The sequence below is a fragment of the Dendrobates tinctorius genome, unplaced genomic scaffold (genome assembly GCF_039654945.1).
Source record: "Dendrobates tinctorius isolate UK_male_01 unplaced genomic scaffold, ASM3965494v1 ptg000028l, whole genome shotgun sequence".
NCBI lineage: Eukaryota > Metazoa > Chordata > Amphibia > Anura > Dendrobatidae > Dendrobates > Dendrobates tinctorius.
The window spans coordinates 9,208,015-9,226,378 of NW_027361696.1; the positions used below are offsets into that span (position 1 = coordinate 9,208,015).

Genomic DNA, 18,364 nt, shown 5'->3' on the forward strand with positions numbered 1-18,364 from the left:
CTTAGTCAGATCAGTCAATGGCTTGGCAATACTAGAACATTTTGCTATAAATTTCCGATAAAAATTAGCAAAACCCAAAAACTTCTGGAGGGCCTTCAAAGAAGTGGGCTGAACCCAATCATAAATGGCCTGTACCTTGGCCGGGTCCATTTCAATAGTTGACGGAGACAAAATTAATCCCAAAAATGAAATCCTCTGTACTCCAAAAAGGCATTTCGATCCTTTGACATACAGGGAATTCTCCCTCAAGATCCGGAACACAGTCCGAATATGTTCCAAAAGTCTCGGAAAATATCGTTCATGAGGCACTGGAAGACAGAAGGGGCATTAGTGAGCCCAAAAGGCATCACCAGGTACTCAAAATGTCCCTCCGGAGTATTAAACGCCGTCTTCCATTCATCCCCCTGCTTAATGCGGATAAGATTATACGACCCCCTGAGGTCAAGCTTGGTAAACCAGCAAGCACCTCTAACTCTAGAGAATAGATCCGAAATCAGGGGTAACGGATACTGATATTTAATAGTAATTTTATTGAGGGCACGATAATCAATACAAGGCCTTAAAGAACCATCCTTTTTGGCAACAAAAAAAAAACCGGCACCTAAGGGTGAAGAGGATGGTCTAATATGACCCTTCTCCAACGCCTCCTTAATATAGGACCGCATAGCCTCATGCTCGGGTACAGATAAATTGAAGAGCCGACCCTTGGGAAATTTACACCCCGGGCTTAGTTCAATTGCACAGTCATAACTCCTATGAGGAGGCAAGGACGCAGACTCATTCTCACTAAATACATCATAAAAGTCCGCCAAATAGTCAGGAACATCATGCGACTGAGGAGAGGTGGAAAAAACCGGAGCCTCACTAAAGGCACACCGACAACCCCAACTCACCACAGACACAGACTTCCAATCCAAAACTGGATTATGAATTTGCAACCAGGGAAACCCCAGAACAACGGCATCATGCAGACCATGCAACACCAAAAATCTGCAATTTTCTTGATGGTCTGGGGTGACCCGCATGACCACCTGGGTCCAAAACTGAGGTTTATTTTTAGCCAAAGGAGTAGCATCAATCCCCCTCAAAGGGATAGGCGTCTGCAGAGGTGTCATCGGAAATCCACAACGTTTAGCAAAATCCAAGTCCATTAGGTTTAGCGCTGCTCCCGAATCCACAAAAGCCTTGGCGGAAAATGTGGACAGGGAGCAGATCAGAGTAATTGCCAGAAGAAACTTAGGTTGAACACCACCAACAGAAAACGTGTGTGCAAAGCGTTTCTCTCGTTTAGGACAAACAGAAATAATATGCGAGGCATCTCCACAGAAAAGCACAGCTTATTACGCCTTCTGAACTCCTGACGTTGCGCCTTAGACAAAACTCTATCACATTGCATAGGTTCAGACGTCTGTTCAACCGGTGGCAACACCTCTCATGCAATCCTGCGTTCACGTAAACGCCGATCAACCTGAATGGCTAATGACATAGAATGGTCCAGACCAGAGGGAACAGGAAATCCCACCATAGTATCTTTTACGGCTTCTGACAAACCCTTCTGAAAGAGAGCAGCCAAGGCATTATCATTCCAGGTAGTAAGGACCGCCCACTTTCGGAACTTTTGACAGTACAACTCTGCAGAATCTCGACCCTGGTTCAATGCCAACAGGGTCTTTTCAGCCTGATCAATAGCATTAGGTTCGTCATACAACAACCCCAAAGCTTGAAAGAATGCGTTCACACTAGTCAGAATAGGATCATCTGGTTTCAAAGAAAACGCCCAATCCTGGGGATCGCCAGCAGCAAAGAGATGACAATTTTAACCTGCTGCGCGGAGCTCCCTGACGAGTTAGGCTTCAAGGCAAAAAATAATTTACAATTATTTTTGAAACTCAAAAATTTAGATCGATCCCCAAAAAATACATCAGGTGTAGGGATCTTTGGTTCAACAGCATGCGAACGAGCAAGGTAGGCGGAAATTCCCCGCACTTCCGCAGCGAGCTGCTCCACACGATCAGACAATTGCTTTATCTCCATTGAGAGAAAAAAAAATTCCCCCTACGGCCTCAGAGATATAGAGGAAAGAATATACACACACTTTTTTTTTTTTTTTTTTTAAACACAATTCTTTCCTGCTATTGAGTACCCTAGGATCTGTGGTATGGCGGGTGATTCTGTTATGATTGAGTCACTGTAGGAGGCAAAAACAGAAATGCTAGCTAAGTCCAGAAAACCAGAGCAGTTGGCAGCTATCGGATTGCAGACCCCTGATCCTATCACAACAACTAACAGTAGCCGTGGGGGGTTCCTAAGATGCCCTAGACCCCTCGATCACAGCCAGAGAATTAAATAGGCCTACAGAAAGAAAGGGGAAATCTAAACTCCAAAGGAATAGGCAGCCCCCAACATATAATGACGGTGAAGCAAGATGAAAACACTAACACAGACAGAAAGATAGACTGAGCAAAGACGGGGCCCAAACTACCTAGATAGGAAAGGACAGGAAGGCTGCTGTCTGCAATCCGTGAAAAACCCTATGAAAATAAGAGCCAACAGACTGACAGTGAAAAAGACCCTGAAGACGCTAGGCTTCAAAAAAGCTATGTCAGTACTCAGGAATATTCTGAAGACAGAGCAACAGGCAAAAGGAGATTCAGCTCACCCCAGCAGGGAAAGGCAAAATCCAGAAAAGCAAGGAAAACAAAAACAAAACATAAATGCAAACAGGCAAAGCAGAAAACTTAGCTTTAGGGAAGCAGGAATCAGACTGGTGTCCTAGAAGTCCACAGAGAAATCACCCGCAGGGCAGAAGGGCGTCGGCAGCCTTATATCCAGTCAGTGACTCCACTCAGCCAGTCATCCTCATTAGTCTCAGGTGCCTGATAATCAGGCTCATTACCTTCCTTTACCAGAATAGGGAGTTCACCAGACCTCAGTGACGAAGGGGAAAATGAACTCACAACAGCTTCCCCTGCTCCCGTGCTGCCATTCCCCATCTTCACTGTTTCCCCTGTTCTTGTGCTGCCATTTTCTGCCTTCTCCGCTTCCTCTGCTCCTGTGCTGCCATTCTCTGCCTTCTCCGCTTCCTCTGCTCCTGTGCTGCCACTCTCTGCCTTCTCCGCTTCCTCTGCTCCTGTGCTGCCATTCTCTGCCTTCTCCGCTTCCTCTGCTCCTGTGCTGCCATTCTCTGCCTTCACCGTTTCCATTGCTCCAGTGCTGCTATTCCCCATCTTCACTGTTTCCCCTGTTCTTGTGCTGCCATTTTCTGCCTTCTCCGCTTCCTCTGCTCCTGTGCTGCCGTTCTCTGCCTTGACCACTTCCCCTGCTCCCGTGCTGCCATTCCCCATCTTCACCGTTTCCCCTGTTCTTGTGCTGCCATTCTCTTCTTTCACCGCCTCCCCAACTCCTGCGCTGCCATTCTCTGCCTTGACCGCTTCCCCTGCTCCCGTGCTGCCATTCCCCATCTTCACCGTTTCCCCTGTTCTTGTGCTGCCATTCTCTTCTTTCACCACCTCCCCTACTCCTGCGCTGCCATTCTCCGCCTTCACCGCTTCCACTGCACCTGTGCTGCCATCCTCCATCTTTACTGCTTCCCCTGCTCCTGTGCTGTCATTCACTGCTTCCCTTGTTCCTGTGCTGCCATTCTCTGACTTCACTGCATCCCCTGCTCGATTGCTGCCATCCTTCATCTTCACCATTTTCCATCTTCGCTATTGTCTCTGCCTAACATTTTTCAGACACGTTTGGAGCACAACGCCCATAATATCTTTGGGTAGTTATAAGATAACATATAGAAATGATATTTTTCTTACAAAGAATATCAAGTATCAGCATAAAAATCTTCAACCGTTTCCTTACTGCACCTCACTTATCCACCGTATTCGTGTATACGTTCTAACTCCACTCTGGCACTTGGACGTCGATGTGTCTTATTTGCTCCTGTTCTCATCAGGATAATGCTACATGTGATATATTTTTTTATTTTAGGATAAGGAGATGCAAAGCTATTCTACACTGAAGGCGACGGAGACTCGGGCGATAGTGACCGAACTCAAGCCTTCAACACGCTATATGTTCCAGGTCAGGGCGCGCACCTCTGCTGGATGTGGACGATTTAGCCAAATGATAGAGGTGGAAACTAGTAAAGAATGTAAGTGATCTAGAACATGAAGTGAGAAACACATGCAGGAAACCTGAAATTACATGATATATAGCCGTACGTCATAGCTACCCTATTATATACTGTAATATGTGATCATTATAATATGTTATATATAGTCATTATACTCCATATCTGCCCCGTTATATACTATAATATATCATGTAAAGTCATTATGCTCCATATCTGCCCTGTTATATACTGTAATATGTAATGTATAGTCAATATACTCCATATCTGCCGGTTATATACTGTGTGAGGGATCAGCTCTGCAGTAGATGCTGGTTCACACAAGGGATTTAGTTTGTTGGTTCAAAACAAACGTGCTCAGACTTGGCCGAAGGTTCACCTTCCAACAAGACAATGACCCTAAGCACACACCTAAAAAAAAACAAAGGATTGGCTTCAGAACAACTGTGACCATTCTTGACTGGCCCAGCCAGAGTCCTGACCTAAGCCGAATTGAGCATCTCTGGAGAGACTTGCAAATGGCTGCCCACCAACATTCACCACCCAACCTGACGGAACTGGAGAGGATCTGCAAGGAAGAATGGCAGAGGATCTCCAAATCCAGGTGTGAAAAACTTGTTGCATCACTCCCAAGAAGACTCATGGCTGTACTAGCTCAAAAGGGTGCTTCTACCCAATACTGACCAAAGGGTCTGAGTACTTATGACCATGTGATATTTCAATTTTTCTTTTTTAATAAATTTGCAAAAATTTCTATATTTCTGTTTTTTTCAGTCAAGATGGGGTGCAGAGTGTACATTAATGAGAAAAAAATGAACTTTTTGAATTTACCAAATGGCTGCAATGAAACAAAGAGTGAAAAATTTAAAGGGGTCTGAATACTTTCCGTACCCACTGTATAGTCATTATTCTCCATATCTGCCCGTTATATACTGTAATATGTGATATCTAGTCATTATACTCCATACCTAACCTATATATAATATAATATGTGATCATTGTATTCCATATCTGCCCGTTATATACTGTATTATGTGATCTTTAGACATTTTTCATACTGTATCTGCCCAGTTATGTACTGTAATACGGTATATATAGTTATTATACCTGTTCTCATATCAATACCCATGGTTTTTGCATTGTTCTTATGTCTCAGTGGCTCTTAGGTATGACACCATGACGATTGTCTGGATTTGCCTGACATTAATTACCGGACTTGTTATTCTCCTCGCTGTGCTGATCTGTAAAAAACGGTGAGATTGTGGGCGATGCCGCATGGTTTGGGATTTGCATGCTTGTCTATTTATACCTGGTCTCATGCAAGCCCCTCTGAGTGTTGTCTGTCTCTTTCCTTTCCTTGGGTGTCTCCTTCCATAGCCACTGTGGATACAGCAAGGCTTTTCAGGACTCTGACGAAGAGAAAATGCATTACCAGAATGGACAAAGTACGTTGGGTCAGCGGAAGGAGAAGATAAATCAGTTAATATCATTAGTCGCTTGCATCGCTGGGAGTTATCATGCTGAGGAATTAAAATTACTGAAGAAAAAGTTGAACTATTGGATCTCAACTTCTTTAACCTCCAGAACAATCTAGAAATATCCTTTATAATGATATTGCTTCTAATCTATTCTGTAGTAAAGGTGGCTTTGAGAGTAACTGGAGGAGCAAGTGGGATAATTACCACTTTAATACTACTCTGCAGGTCTTGGAGGGGGATTGCTGGATCACCTCACGTCATCACTAAGTCTGGTGTCAGATATAATGGGTTCTATGAGAATTGATGGTGTACTCTCCATGTCTCTGTCTTGCAGTCACCTTGGCAGAGTCTAAGCTCTATGTTGATCCTCACACATACGAGGATCCTTGCCATGCTGTCCTTGAGTTTGCTCGTGAGATCGAGGCTTCTAGAATCAAGATTGAAAAGATCATTGGATCTGGTTTGTACAATTATGCTACACTCAAATTATTGTTTGCATGCTAACGTTAACCTGGAAGCCTGATCCCTAAATCCCCATACTAATATAGAACTCGAGTCAGTGGTGAGAGACAGCTTCATGCCTCAACACTTGAAGGCACAGGTAGACCTCTTCAATTATCAGTAATCTTTGTTGCGCCTCTTCTCCTATCACTTTTAGTACTGGGTGTGCCTCTTCTCCCATCAGCAGCAATCCTCAGTACTACTTCAGTACTCTTCCTCTCTCCAGTAGTCCACTGTACGCCTCTTCTCCTATGACCAGTAGTCCTTGGCACTCCTCTTCTCATATCACTAGAATTCCTTGCCATTCCTCCTATTACTAGATGTTGTTGGCAATCCCCCTATCCTATCACTAGAAGCCCTTGGCACTCCTCTTCTCCTATCACTAGAATAGGGCTGTCACATTGTAGAAGGATCATCTTTATTCTCATTTGCGCAAGGAAAGACTAGAAGCAATGGGATGAAACTGAATGGGAGGAGACATTGATTAGATATTAGAAAAAACTTTTTGACAGTTAGAGTGATAAATGAGTGGAACAGGCTGCCACGAGAGGTGGTGAGTTCTCCTTCAATAGAAGTCTTCAAAAAGAGGCTGGACAGACATCTGTCTGGGATGATTTAGCGAATCCTGCTTTGAGCAGGGGGTTGGACCATATGGCCCAGGAGGTCCCTTCCAACTCTACCATTCTATGATTCTAAGTCCTTGGCACTCCTATTCTCCTATCACTAGATGTCGTTGGCACTTCTCTTCGAAGTCCTTGGTACTCCTCTTATCCTATTACCAGTAGTCCTCTGTGTCCCTCTTCTATTATTATTATTATTTATTTATATAGCACCATTGATTCCATGGTGCTGTACATGAGAAGGGGTTCCATACAAATTACAGATATCACTTACAGTAAACAAACTAACAGTGACAGACTGATATAGAGAGGAAAGGACCCTGCCCTTTCAGGCTTACATGCTACAGGATGGTGGGGAAGGAGACAGTAGGTTGGTAGGTTGCAGCAGTTCCGGTGTTGGTTGAGGTGATACCTCCGGTAGTGGTGAGAGAAAAGGAGGTAGCGGGGTCATTGCAGGCTGTAGACTTTCTTGAAGAGGTGGGTTTTCAGGTTTCGTCTGAAAGATCCAAATGTGGTTGATAGTCGGACTTGTTGGGGCAAAGAATTCCAGAGGATAGGGGCAATTCAGGAGAAGTCTTGGAGGCGGTTGGATGAGGAGCGAATAAGTGTGGAGGAGAGAAGCAGGTCTTGGGAGGACTGGAGATTACGTGAGGGAAGGTATCGGGAGATTAGTTCAGAGGCATATGGGGGAGACAGGTTATAGATGGGCTTGTAGGTCAGTATCAGTAGTTTGAACTGGATACGCTGAGGGAATGGGAGCCAGTGAAGAGATTTTCAGAGGGGAGAAGCGGAGGAGTAGCGAGGAGAGAGATGAATTAGTTGGGCAGCAGAGTTAAGGATGGACTGGAGATGTGCGAGGGTGTTAGCAGGGAGACCACAGAAAAGGATATTGCAGTAGTCGAGGTGGGAGATGATGAAGGCATGCACAAGCATTTTAGTAGATTGAGGGTTGAGGAAAGGACGGATTCTGGAAATATTTTGGAGCTGGAGGAGACAGGAGGTGGAAAGAGTTTGGATGTGCGGTTTGAAGGACAGGGCAGAGTCAAAGGTTACTCAGAGGCAGCGGACTTCCGGTACTGGGGAAAGCGTGATGTCAATAATTGTTATAGCTAGGTCGGGTAAGGAAGATCTGTGAGATGGAGGAAAGATTATGAGTTCAGATTTGTCCACACTGAGTTTGAGGAAGCAAGAGGAGAAGGAGGATATGGCTGATAGACACTTTGGGATTCTGAACAGCAGAGAGGTGACGTCTGGGCCAGAGAGGTAGATACGAGTGTCATCAGCATAAAGGTGGTACTGGAATCCGTGGGACTTGATGAGTTGCCCCAGACCAAGTGTATAGATTGAGAAGAGTAGGGGTCCTAAAACAGAGCCTTGGGGGACTCCAACAGAGAGAGGGTGGGATGAGGAGGTGGTGTGGGAGTGGGAGACGCTGAATGTGCGGTTGGAAAGGTATGAGTATAGAGTATTGTCCATTTGATTTGACTGTAAGTAGGTCATTAGTAATTTTGGTCAGGGCTGTCTCAGTGGAGTGATGGGGGCGGAAACCAGATTGTAGATTGTCAAAGAGCAAGTTAGATGATAGGTGGGAGGAAAGTTCAGCATGGACATGCTGCTCCGGGAGTTTGGAAGCGAATAGGAGTAACGATATTGGGCGATAGCTGGACATAGCGGTTGGGTCGAGGGTTGGCTTTTTAAGGATAGGCGTGATTGTGGCATCTTTGAAAGCAGGTGGGTTAGGGATGGGATAAGTGTGGTGGTGAGGTTGGGGAGGAGGTGGGATGGAATAGGGTCAAGTGCACAGGTTGTGAGGTGCAATTTGGAGAAGAGACATTTAAGCTCCCCTTCAGTGATGGTGGAGAGTGAGGTTATAGGGTTTGGGCTTTGGTCTGGTATACAAAGGGGTTGTGGTGGTTGAACGATGAAGACTTGCCTTTTTTAATCAATCTTATTTTTGAAGTGTGTGGCAAAGTCCTCGGCAGAGATGAGGGAGGTTGGAGGGGGCAGTGGTGGGCGGAGGAGGGAGTTAAAAGTTTTGAATAACTGTTTGGGTTGTAAGATAGGGAAGATACGAGGATTGTGAAGTAGGCCTGTTTAGCACAGGTGAGGGCAGATTTAAAAGCGAGTGTTGCCTGTTTGAATGCGGTGAAGTCGTCTTGCGAATTTGTTTTCTTCCAGCACCGCTCTGCAATCCTGGACACTTGCACAGGTTTTAAGTTGGAAAGATTGCAGTAGTTCTTATTAGATTGGGAGTGGTAGGAAGGGGTAGTAATGGGGGGTATGAGCTGTGGGGGTCCAGGATTGGGAGATATGTCGCCAGCAATGAGGAGAAGCAGAGAAAGGGAGAGCAGATGGGAGAAGGAGAGCGGGCAGCTTGTTTTATGTTTCATTCGGACTGGTTTGAGGTTGAGGAACAGTTCAGCAGAGGAGGTTAGGTGGGGAGGAAAGAGGGAAGGGGAGATGATTATTTGGTTAGAAGGTGCTGGGGTTTGGGGATAGCGAAGGAGGGTAAGGATTAAAGGAGCAAACACTGTGAGGCCATATGTAAACATGGTGGAGGAGTAGGAGGGTTAATAGAAAAGCTAGATCCAAGAAATAAAAAGTGCTTACTCAGCAGACATACCCAAAAGAGACAGGTGTATAGTGAGGGGTCCTGACTCGTGCCGTGACTAACTGCCATAGTAATAACTGCATCTTCACGATACTTTTGCTGCAGTGATACTTATGCTGCAGGGAGACACGTGCCTAACCCCGCACACGTGCCCTCCCTAGGAAGCATCTGAATATATAGGACTGAGTGGAGGATCAGGTGAGAGGGATTGTGGGAACTGGTTTGGGATAAATTACCAATTGCCTAGCACACCAGGGGATGTTAGACAATCAAAGGCACAGGGCCTGGCTACATCCATATGCTAGTAAAACCTTGTACCTGATAACATCTCTACTGGGCCCAACATGGATATACAGTAGTAGGTATTGAGTTACATGCAACAAATGAATTTAGTAAACATTCAGCAGGCACTGTTATATACCATTAAATGAAATGTTGCAGTAGACAGCAGTAGACAGCAAGCAGAGATTGCACCATTAAATAAAATGTTGCAGTAGACAGCAGTAGACAGCAAGCAAAGATTGTACCATTAAATGAAATGTTGCAGTAGACAGCAGTAGACAGCAAGCAGAGATTGTACCATTAAATGAAATGTTGCAGTAGACAGCAGTAGACAGCAAGCAGAGATTGTACCATTAAATGAAATGTTGCAGTAGACAGCGGTAGACATTGTACCATTAAATGAAATGTTGCAGTAGACAGCAGTAGGCAGCAAGCAGAGATTGTACCTTTGTGAAGAGAGGAGAGGAGCTTGATGTTAATTATCGGCCGTAGTAATAACTACATCTTCACGATACTTTTGCTGCAGTGATACTTATGCTGCAGGGAGACACTTGCCTAACCCCGCACACTATAATTTCAAACTACTGGTACTCCTCTTCTGCGGCCACCAGTATTACCCTCACTTGCTTAGCTGATTTCATGAAGCTGCAGGTCACAATGGACACACAGTCCTAGTTGCAGACCGGACAGGAGTAAGGACTTGGACATACTGTAACCCACAAGACCAGGAGGGCAGACAAAGTGAGAAACGGCATGTCTGTACACAGAGGGAGGCAGAGGAACCTCAGGTGTATTTGCAAGGATGAATACAGAGGTTGAACAAAGTCCATTAACAGATCGCAGCTTATTGCAACCAATGAGTTACTCAAGGAAATGGCTAGCAGAGAGTTAACCAAAAAGACAGCGGATCACAGAAGTTTAGCAAGATGAATACACAATATGACCAGATGGTTAAGCACTCCAAATAGCAACTGAACTCTATAGGCTCAATACCAAGACACAGGTATGTATTTAACCAAACCTTAAGAGGCCTAGGGAGATTGTCACAGAGACTCACTGGGCAACTTGAAAAACCTGACTTGGAGAACAGCATTCTATATTCAGAAAGTGTGCAGCGCTTGTCCCACTCAGGCTCTCCGAGAAGAGTGAGTGATAGAAGGAAGAGAACACTTCGCATAAAATCTCTAGAGCAAGACTGAAGCACTAATGTCCTTTTTAGGGGTCCAGAATCTCTTCTCAGAACCATGTCCCTTCCAGTCTATTATGGAGGAGTGATTCCCATGAACCTTCTTACCGTCCACAATTTGGTTGATCTCATACTCTGTGTCTTGGTCAAATACAGAAGCAAGAACTGTTTTGACTGTAGGAGAGAATTTGTTGAGGACCAAGGGACATAATAAAGAGACATGAAAAGTATTAGGAATGCCTAGTGTTAGACAGAAACTGACCAGATTAAAGAGAACCTGTCACCATGATTTCGCCCTATGAACTAAATGCAAGGCCATAATGGTTGTGATGATGATCAATCTGATAACTGATGTGAAGGGATCCGCTCAGTGGCTGATGAATACTCACCTTCTGAAGTTTTCATAAAATGACGTCTTTTGTGCTTCGGGGTGGGACGTGGATGCAGGGTCTTCTTCTGGTTTTCCGCACCCCAACCAGCCTCTTCTAATTTTTGTACAGGTCACTGATTATGGACCATGCGTATGCAGTGAGAGTCAGCGTCCTGTGTGCAGGCCTTCAAAAAAAATGCTGGCGGTGGCAGCCCATGGGCAGATCAAGATTTTGGCTCAGCAAATTTCCACCAAGTGGAAATCTCGATCTGCACATGTGCCGCATCCCGTGTCATTTTATTGAAGGTCTGCACACAGGACGCCAACTCACAATGCGCACGCACCGTCCACACAATCATGGCAGTGTAGAACTTTAAAAAGAGGCAGGTCACTGAATAATCAGTGACCTGTACAAGACTAGAGGAGGCTGGTTGGCGTGCGGAGAATCAGATGAAGACCCTGCCTCCACGTCCTGCCCTGAAGAACACAAGACGTCATTTAATGAAAACTTCACAAGGTGAGTATTCATCAGCCACTGAGCGTATCCCTTCACATGAGGTATCAGCTTAATCACCATCACAACCATTATGGCCGTGTCTTTAGTCTATAGGGCGAAATCCTGCTGACAGGTTCTCTTTAATATACCAAACAATTTGGAATAGCACAATAAACTTAGTAGCCAACGGTTTGCAACAAATCATAAATCTGAAATTTTTCGTGGAAAGCTAAATCTGGTCTCCGAGAACAATGTTCGGAACAGTTCGAGGGCGTCTATCAGCACTCTTCTTTGCTACAGCCAAATTGGATTGCAACTAAGTCCTGATGTTATCCATGTCCAGATAAATGCTATTCACAGCTAGAAGTAGACTTCTAGGTGTAATTGGCAGGGGAAGATGAGGTTATCAGCCATACACTATAACAAATGATGATCTCCCAGACGACTCTGAAACTTAATTGTTGTGGGCGAATTCAGTCCAAAGATGCAAATTCATACAATTATCTTGATGAGAGTTGGGAGAAAATTTGTAAATATTGCTCCATGGACTTATTCTCTCAGTCTGTCCATTACTTTAGGAGTGATAAACTTAGAGGAGGAGATCTTTAAGTTACATAGTAACATAGTTTTGAAGGCTGAAGGAAGACCTTATGTCCATCTAGTTCAGCCTATTTTTAGTGCAGCTGTTCGGCATTGTTGATCCTGGGGAAGGCAAAAAACCCACAGAGTAGAAGCCAATTTTCTCCATAGGGAAAAAAATTCCTTCCCCTAAGCTGGGTCAACCATCTACCTATAATATTGTTATTCATAACCTTCTATACTGTTACAAGAAAAGCATCCATTCCTTTCTTAAATTCATTCAGTGAGTTGGCCATCACCACTTCCTCAGGAAGAGAATGCCAGAGCCTCACTGCTCTTACCGTAAATAACCCTCTTCTATGCTGGTGCAGAAATTGTCTTTCCTCCAAACGAAGAGAATGCCCCCTTGTTCTTGTCAGAGTCCTTGGTACAAACAGTTCATTGGAGAGATCTCTTTATTGCCCTCTGATATACTTGTACATATATATTAGGTCTCCCCTAAGTCTTCTCTTTTCTAGAGTAAATAGACCTAATTTTGATAACCTTTCTGGGTATTGTAGTGAACCAACTCCATTTATCATTTTAGTAGCCCGCCTTTGAACCCTTTCAGAGCACCCTCCAGAACCTGGAAAGAATTGGCAAACATGGTGGGAGACTATGAAAGCTGGGAGGCCGTGGTACCAGAACATTTATTTTAAAACACTTAACCTAACTACAGAGAAAATGGAAGACATTATAATTTAACAAGATTTTGTCAGTTTAGAGCGCACCTCTTGAAGATCAATAAAGTCTATGGAAATATTTGCACAGAGTTCTTGTGGTATAAGACATGGTTGAAGAGAACCAAGAGGATTTGAACTGCACACAGTGAGTGCCAGGTACTTTGTATCTGGCCTCCATTTGGGTCACCATTAGAAACCAAAAAGGAGTTCAGCAGTTCATTTAACTGGGTAACCAGAGAGAAGAGAAGACTTTACAGCGAAGTGCTTTTAAGACTGGAGAATGACCGTTAGGTGACGAATTGAAAGGTGATGAGATGGCAGCAAGGATACGTATAGATTCAATTACATGTAAGGAAGCATCTTCAGAGACATCACATTGGTCAAAAGATCTAGAGGACATCATATCATTTTTCAGCAGGACAGTAGGTAAGGATGAAGTCAAATGAAGTCAATGAGAAGAAGATGGGCATTCAAGCTTGGTGGAAATTCAGCTGGTGTTAGACAGATTTTTGGTGTTAGATTTTAATTTTTTTTGTCAGTTTAGATGGTCACTGGGAATTTACGGTAGCTCCTTCAAGTAGAACTATCTCCAGAGGAATTTTGTAAGACAACCTCTCCTACACCTAATGCTGAAGAATTCACTAAAAGGAATAAGGTTGGTGTAGGACAGACGCCGTAGACAAACAAGATTTAAGTTTTTGGAAGGCTTGAATAGCAGACTCCTACTAGCTCCAGAAATCAACACCTTTTCAAGTTATGGCTGTAAGTGGAGCAACCACTTGTGAGCAGTTTTTTATTAACTGGCGGTAAAAATTTGCAAGCTCCAGTGACCTTTGGAGGGACTGCAGAGATCAAAGGGTTGTTGCAAATACAAAATAGTTGAAACTTTCTGTAGGTCCATGCGTAGACCCCAAGATGAAATGATAATTCAAAGGAATGGCAGTTCATGACGCTCAAAGAGACTTTTCTACAACTTGACATAAAAGTTGTTTTGTTGCAGTGTCTACATAATGGTGTAAATATAGTATAAGAAATGAGGGTGGTTGGAGTAGCATCACGACAATAATATCTAACAAATAGAATGGCCAATGTGGCATATACCAAAGGTAAAGAGTACAAACAAGAACAATGGCATAAAATTGGCACCAGAGAGTCCAATAATACTCACAATGAGAGGCATATGAGAGAGGTAAATAGTAAAAAAAATCTATTTTTATTTTCAGATAACTCCCCTTCCCATGTTTTCTTTAATGTAGGCGGGCATTGCCTTAGTCTTTGAGAGGATAAACTCTCCCATACTCTTTTGCTTAGAAGAGACATCTGCGATGTTTTGATAGGAGTCAGGCCAAAGGGAGGCAGAGAAGGTGGTTCAGATGGAGCTTTGAGGCAGTTACGAAAACAGGATGATGAGGTGATCTAATCAAATGAACAGTCAATAACCAGAATATGAAGCCCAAAAAGAAACTGTACATCTTAAAGTAGAGAAAGTAAAAAAAGAAATGGTCTCAATGTGTAGTGCACAAATCTGAAGAGTCACATTCTCTGCCGGAATGGTATACAAACTCTAAAAATTGTGGAGCCTCTCGCGGAGATTAGCTTAAGGGGCATCTGCAAACAGAAGGAATTATCATTCTTTGTGACCAGAGAAAAGTCCATGAAATTCTCTGCTTCTCCAGAATCATTGAACACTTGTACTGTGAACAGAGAGGAACCAACGGAAACAGACATAGGCACAATTAATTAATTTGTCTTTAGTGGAGAATAGAGTTATTCCCAGGGCAATCCATCATTCTTCATCAGGATCTGAAGATTTTCCTGTTTGGGCTCAGTTTGCAACAGTTTGTGTGATAATGATCCTGTTCACCTCAGTATAAACAAAATCCTTCAGTAAGGCATCAGGATCTTTCAGTTCAAGATACTCTCTTACGAAGAAATATTATACTGTGGCCGGTGCTGAAGAGTGTTAAGGAGTCAGTGTTGAAACCACAGGAGTTTGAGGTAGTGTAGTCCTTAGTACTACTGGTGATAGCAGAAGAGGCACACTAAGGAGCATTGGTGATAGGAGAGGAACTCTCAGTATGACCCTTATCCTATCATCAGTAGTCCTTCTATCACCAGTTTTCTTCAGTACGCCACCTCTTTCTCCAGAAGTCCTAAGTATTCCTTTTCTCTTTACACCACTACTGATGATAAGAGAAGAGGCACATTGAGTACTTCTCCTCTACTCCTATCCCGTGTAATCATCAGTAAACCTGTTCTAGTCTATCTGGGCCTCAGTGTACCTCATCTCTTGTCGCTAGTAGTCTTCAGTGCACCTTCTTCTGTCACCAAAAATTCTCAGTAGGCCTTAGTACATCTCTTCTATCACTAATTGGCCGAAGCTTCTATCCACTGTGCTCTTCAATATACCTTCACTCCCATTATCCCAACCCCTGTAGGCCACCTTTTCTCCTTCCCAGTAGTTGGCACATTTTCAATAATGTTGTCCTTTATACCATTTGAAGTTCTGGTGAGATCTCTGATATTTTCTTCCTCCTATCCACCCATTGTATCCTCACAGAAATCTGCTACTGTCCAGTCTCATGTATGTCTGTTGTGTCTCACATCTCTTCTCTGCATTTTTAGGGGAATTTGGAGAAGTTTGCTATGGGCGGTTGAAGCTACCAGGGAAACGCGAGATTCCAGTTGCCATCAAGACTTTAAAAGTCGGTTATAACGAGAAGCAAAGACGAGACTTTCTCAGTGAGGCCAGCATCATGGCCCAGTTTGACCACCCAAATGTCATTCACTTGGAGGGTGTGGTGACCAGGAGTATGTAATGCTTTCTTATAGAATACAGCATGGGGTAGGGTCCATATATCGGAGAAGGCTGACATGTGGCATATTGTGGCAATAGATTGTAACATACAAAAATCCAGTAGTCTCATTGACAACAATACACATCCTTGATAGAGAAAACCGAGTTCAAGATGTCTCCACTCACTCCACCTAATACAATTGTATACACCATTATGAATCCTCCTTCTGTATGGATGATTCTGAAAGGAGCTTTTTTTAGAGGATGTCCTCTAATCTCAGCAATTGATCTATAGGAAGCAGAGAACTAGTGGATTGCCCCCACCCAGAGTGTGTGGGGCCAGGGCCGTGGGGAACTCGGTACCGGGCCCGTTGGTTTCAATGGGAGATGTCACGGCAGCGGTGACCTGGTCCGTGGCCCTGGGCGTCCATTGTAAAAGGGGAATGTTGAATGGATGATGATGATTAAAGTTTATAAGTGAATGCTTTGTGACGCCACCTGTGGTGTTCGGCAATGAAGATGTTAAGCCGACGCTGCAGACAGATCCTCTGGGACAGATGGTGTGGTGCAGCAATGATGGTGTAGCCCTCCACAGGCAGGGCTGTAGTCCCAGGGCAGTGTAGATGGAGAGCTAGTCAGGAGAGCATAATGGTGCAGTGTTAAGCACAGAGATGTAGCAGTGCTGAGTGGGTTGGCGCAGGAATAAGCGGAGGACACCAGGGCATGTAGTTCCAAAGCTTTACTCACAGTCTGTTGTGCATACAGGTGCCCGCATCCATGCTGTGTCCTCCAGGTCAGAGGCTCAGCCAACCTCCAGGCAAGATGAAGTACTCCGTTCCAGCACTCCGCCCACATATGTGCCTTTTCTGAACGTCTCCCTTCTTAGCGCTCATAGTGAAGTACTCACAGTACTGAGTTACACTGGAGTTCCTCCTTTCAGATGTTCTTAGAACTCTACTTGTACGGCAGACAGCTGTAGCCTGCTTCGGGGACTCCTTGCTACTAAGTCCCGGCTCACTCTCGTTGCTGTTGTGTCCCCAAGTCTTGTGTGGGAATAAAGTGGTGACAACTTCTATTCCTCCGGTGTCTGTCGCAGGACCATTAGTATCCATACAACTTCGGGGACCAGACCCCGGCCATGCGCTTAGAACTTGAGGAAGGGCTCTGCTCTAACCCTAGTCCTTAGTTCTCTTCTTCTCCTTACAAACTATCTTTCTTATGGAGAATTAGGCTTTCTGAATATCTCTTTCCTGTGCCAGCAGACCCAGGTCACTGAGGTCTGCTGCAGCACTTCCTTCATCTATCCCACTCAGGGGATCTTCTCTCACAGACTGACCTAGTCAGACTGACTGCTGACTGACTCCTAATGTCTTCCCGCTCTTTTGGTGCAGACTAAGCTCCACCCACCTCCCAGCACTCTTCGTGTTCCAAGCAGGGAGCCACCAAAGGGTACTTTGCTACACTACTATGTTGTGTGGGATGCAGGTGTTGGAGTGTGGTCAGGTGTCTCCACCTTACCTGAATGGTGGGGTAACACACATCAGGAGGAGGTGCAGTACCTCTGTGGCGACTGAACCCTCAGGGGCACCACACTAGTAGAGCAACACAACCACATAAAGTACCAGGGGTTTTATTCCTTTCTTTTACTCAGAAAAAAATATCTTTTGTTTTTTTAAACCAATTTAAATCAAATATAAAAAAGGAGTGTTCATCCATCAACCCAACTTAGATTCCGCCATTCTATCCCAAGCTTTTTCTGGAGCTTCGTTTGAATGGGAGATAAAGTGCAGTATTTGAATACTGTCAGAGCAGTCTGGATTCAAAGATGCACTTAGATGTGCTGAGAATGTGAAGATAATAGCAAGCCTACGTCAAACAGGCAGAATGCTTATTCACTGGCTGATGTTTTATTCCAGAATAAAAATAATAATTATTGCCAGCCCATTGCCCACAACATGATGCCATACAGGGGCAGAACCATTGTAATTAACCCTTGATTTGTTCCCATCAGGCCAGAAAATGAGCGAAGAATGACTTGGTGATCGGCGCTTATTATCTGGCCAAAATTAGCCCTTTTAAATGCACAACAATAATAAGATACTATGACTGAAATGTATCATCCCCACTCTTCCATACAGTGAAAATTCTCCTCTGCTTTACAGGCAAATTAACAATGATTATAACAGAATATATGGAGAATGGTTCTCTGGACTCATTTCTCAGGGTATGTAAATAGTAGGGACCGCTCTGTCTAATATTCATGATTTATACCTTATATAGCACAAGTTAGTGAGGAGTGCAGGTGAGTTTCTGGTGTCAGGGTGCTCGAGTTTTGAGTCGGTGTGTCTGGACTCCAGACACTCATGTTTATTCATGTCTGATCCTGTTGCTTGTGTGTCCGGTTGCATCTCTGGCATACTGGTGTTCGTGGGTGTGGGTGCGTCTCTGGAGTCCTGGTGCTCGTGTGTGGGTGCATCTCTGGAGTCCTGGTGGTCGTGTGTTCGGTTGCATTTCTGGAGTCCTGGTGCTCGTGTGTTCGGTTGTGTCCCGGAAGTCCTGGTGCTCATGTGTTTGGGTGTGTATCTGGATTCCTGGT

At 44.3% G+C, this 18,364-nt stretch overlaps 1 protein-coding gene across 2 annotated transcripts in view; it reads left to right on the forward strand.

Annotated features, from left to right (window-relative positions):
* EPHA8 (EPH receptor A8) overlaps positions 1-18,364 on the forward strand; it is a 183,827-nt gene that overhangs the window by 145,487 nt on the left and 19,976 nt on the right. For both annotated transcript variants that reach the window (XM_073570085.1, XM_073570086.1), the window contains exons 7-12: positions 3,985-4,147; positions 5,283-5,379; positions 5,504-5,571; positions 5,939-6,064; positions 15,597-15,782; positions 17,931-17,992. In XM_073570085.1, coding sequence (XP_073426186.1) covers positions 3,985-4,147; positions 5,283-5,379; positions 5,504-5,571; positions 5,939-6,064; positions 15,597-15,782; positions 17,931-17,992 — 702 coding nt within the window. The remainder of the gene's footprint in view (positions 1-3,984; positions 4,148-5,282; positions 5,380-5,503; positions 5,572-5,938; positions 6,065-15,596; positions 15,783-17,930; positions 17,993-18,364) is intronic.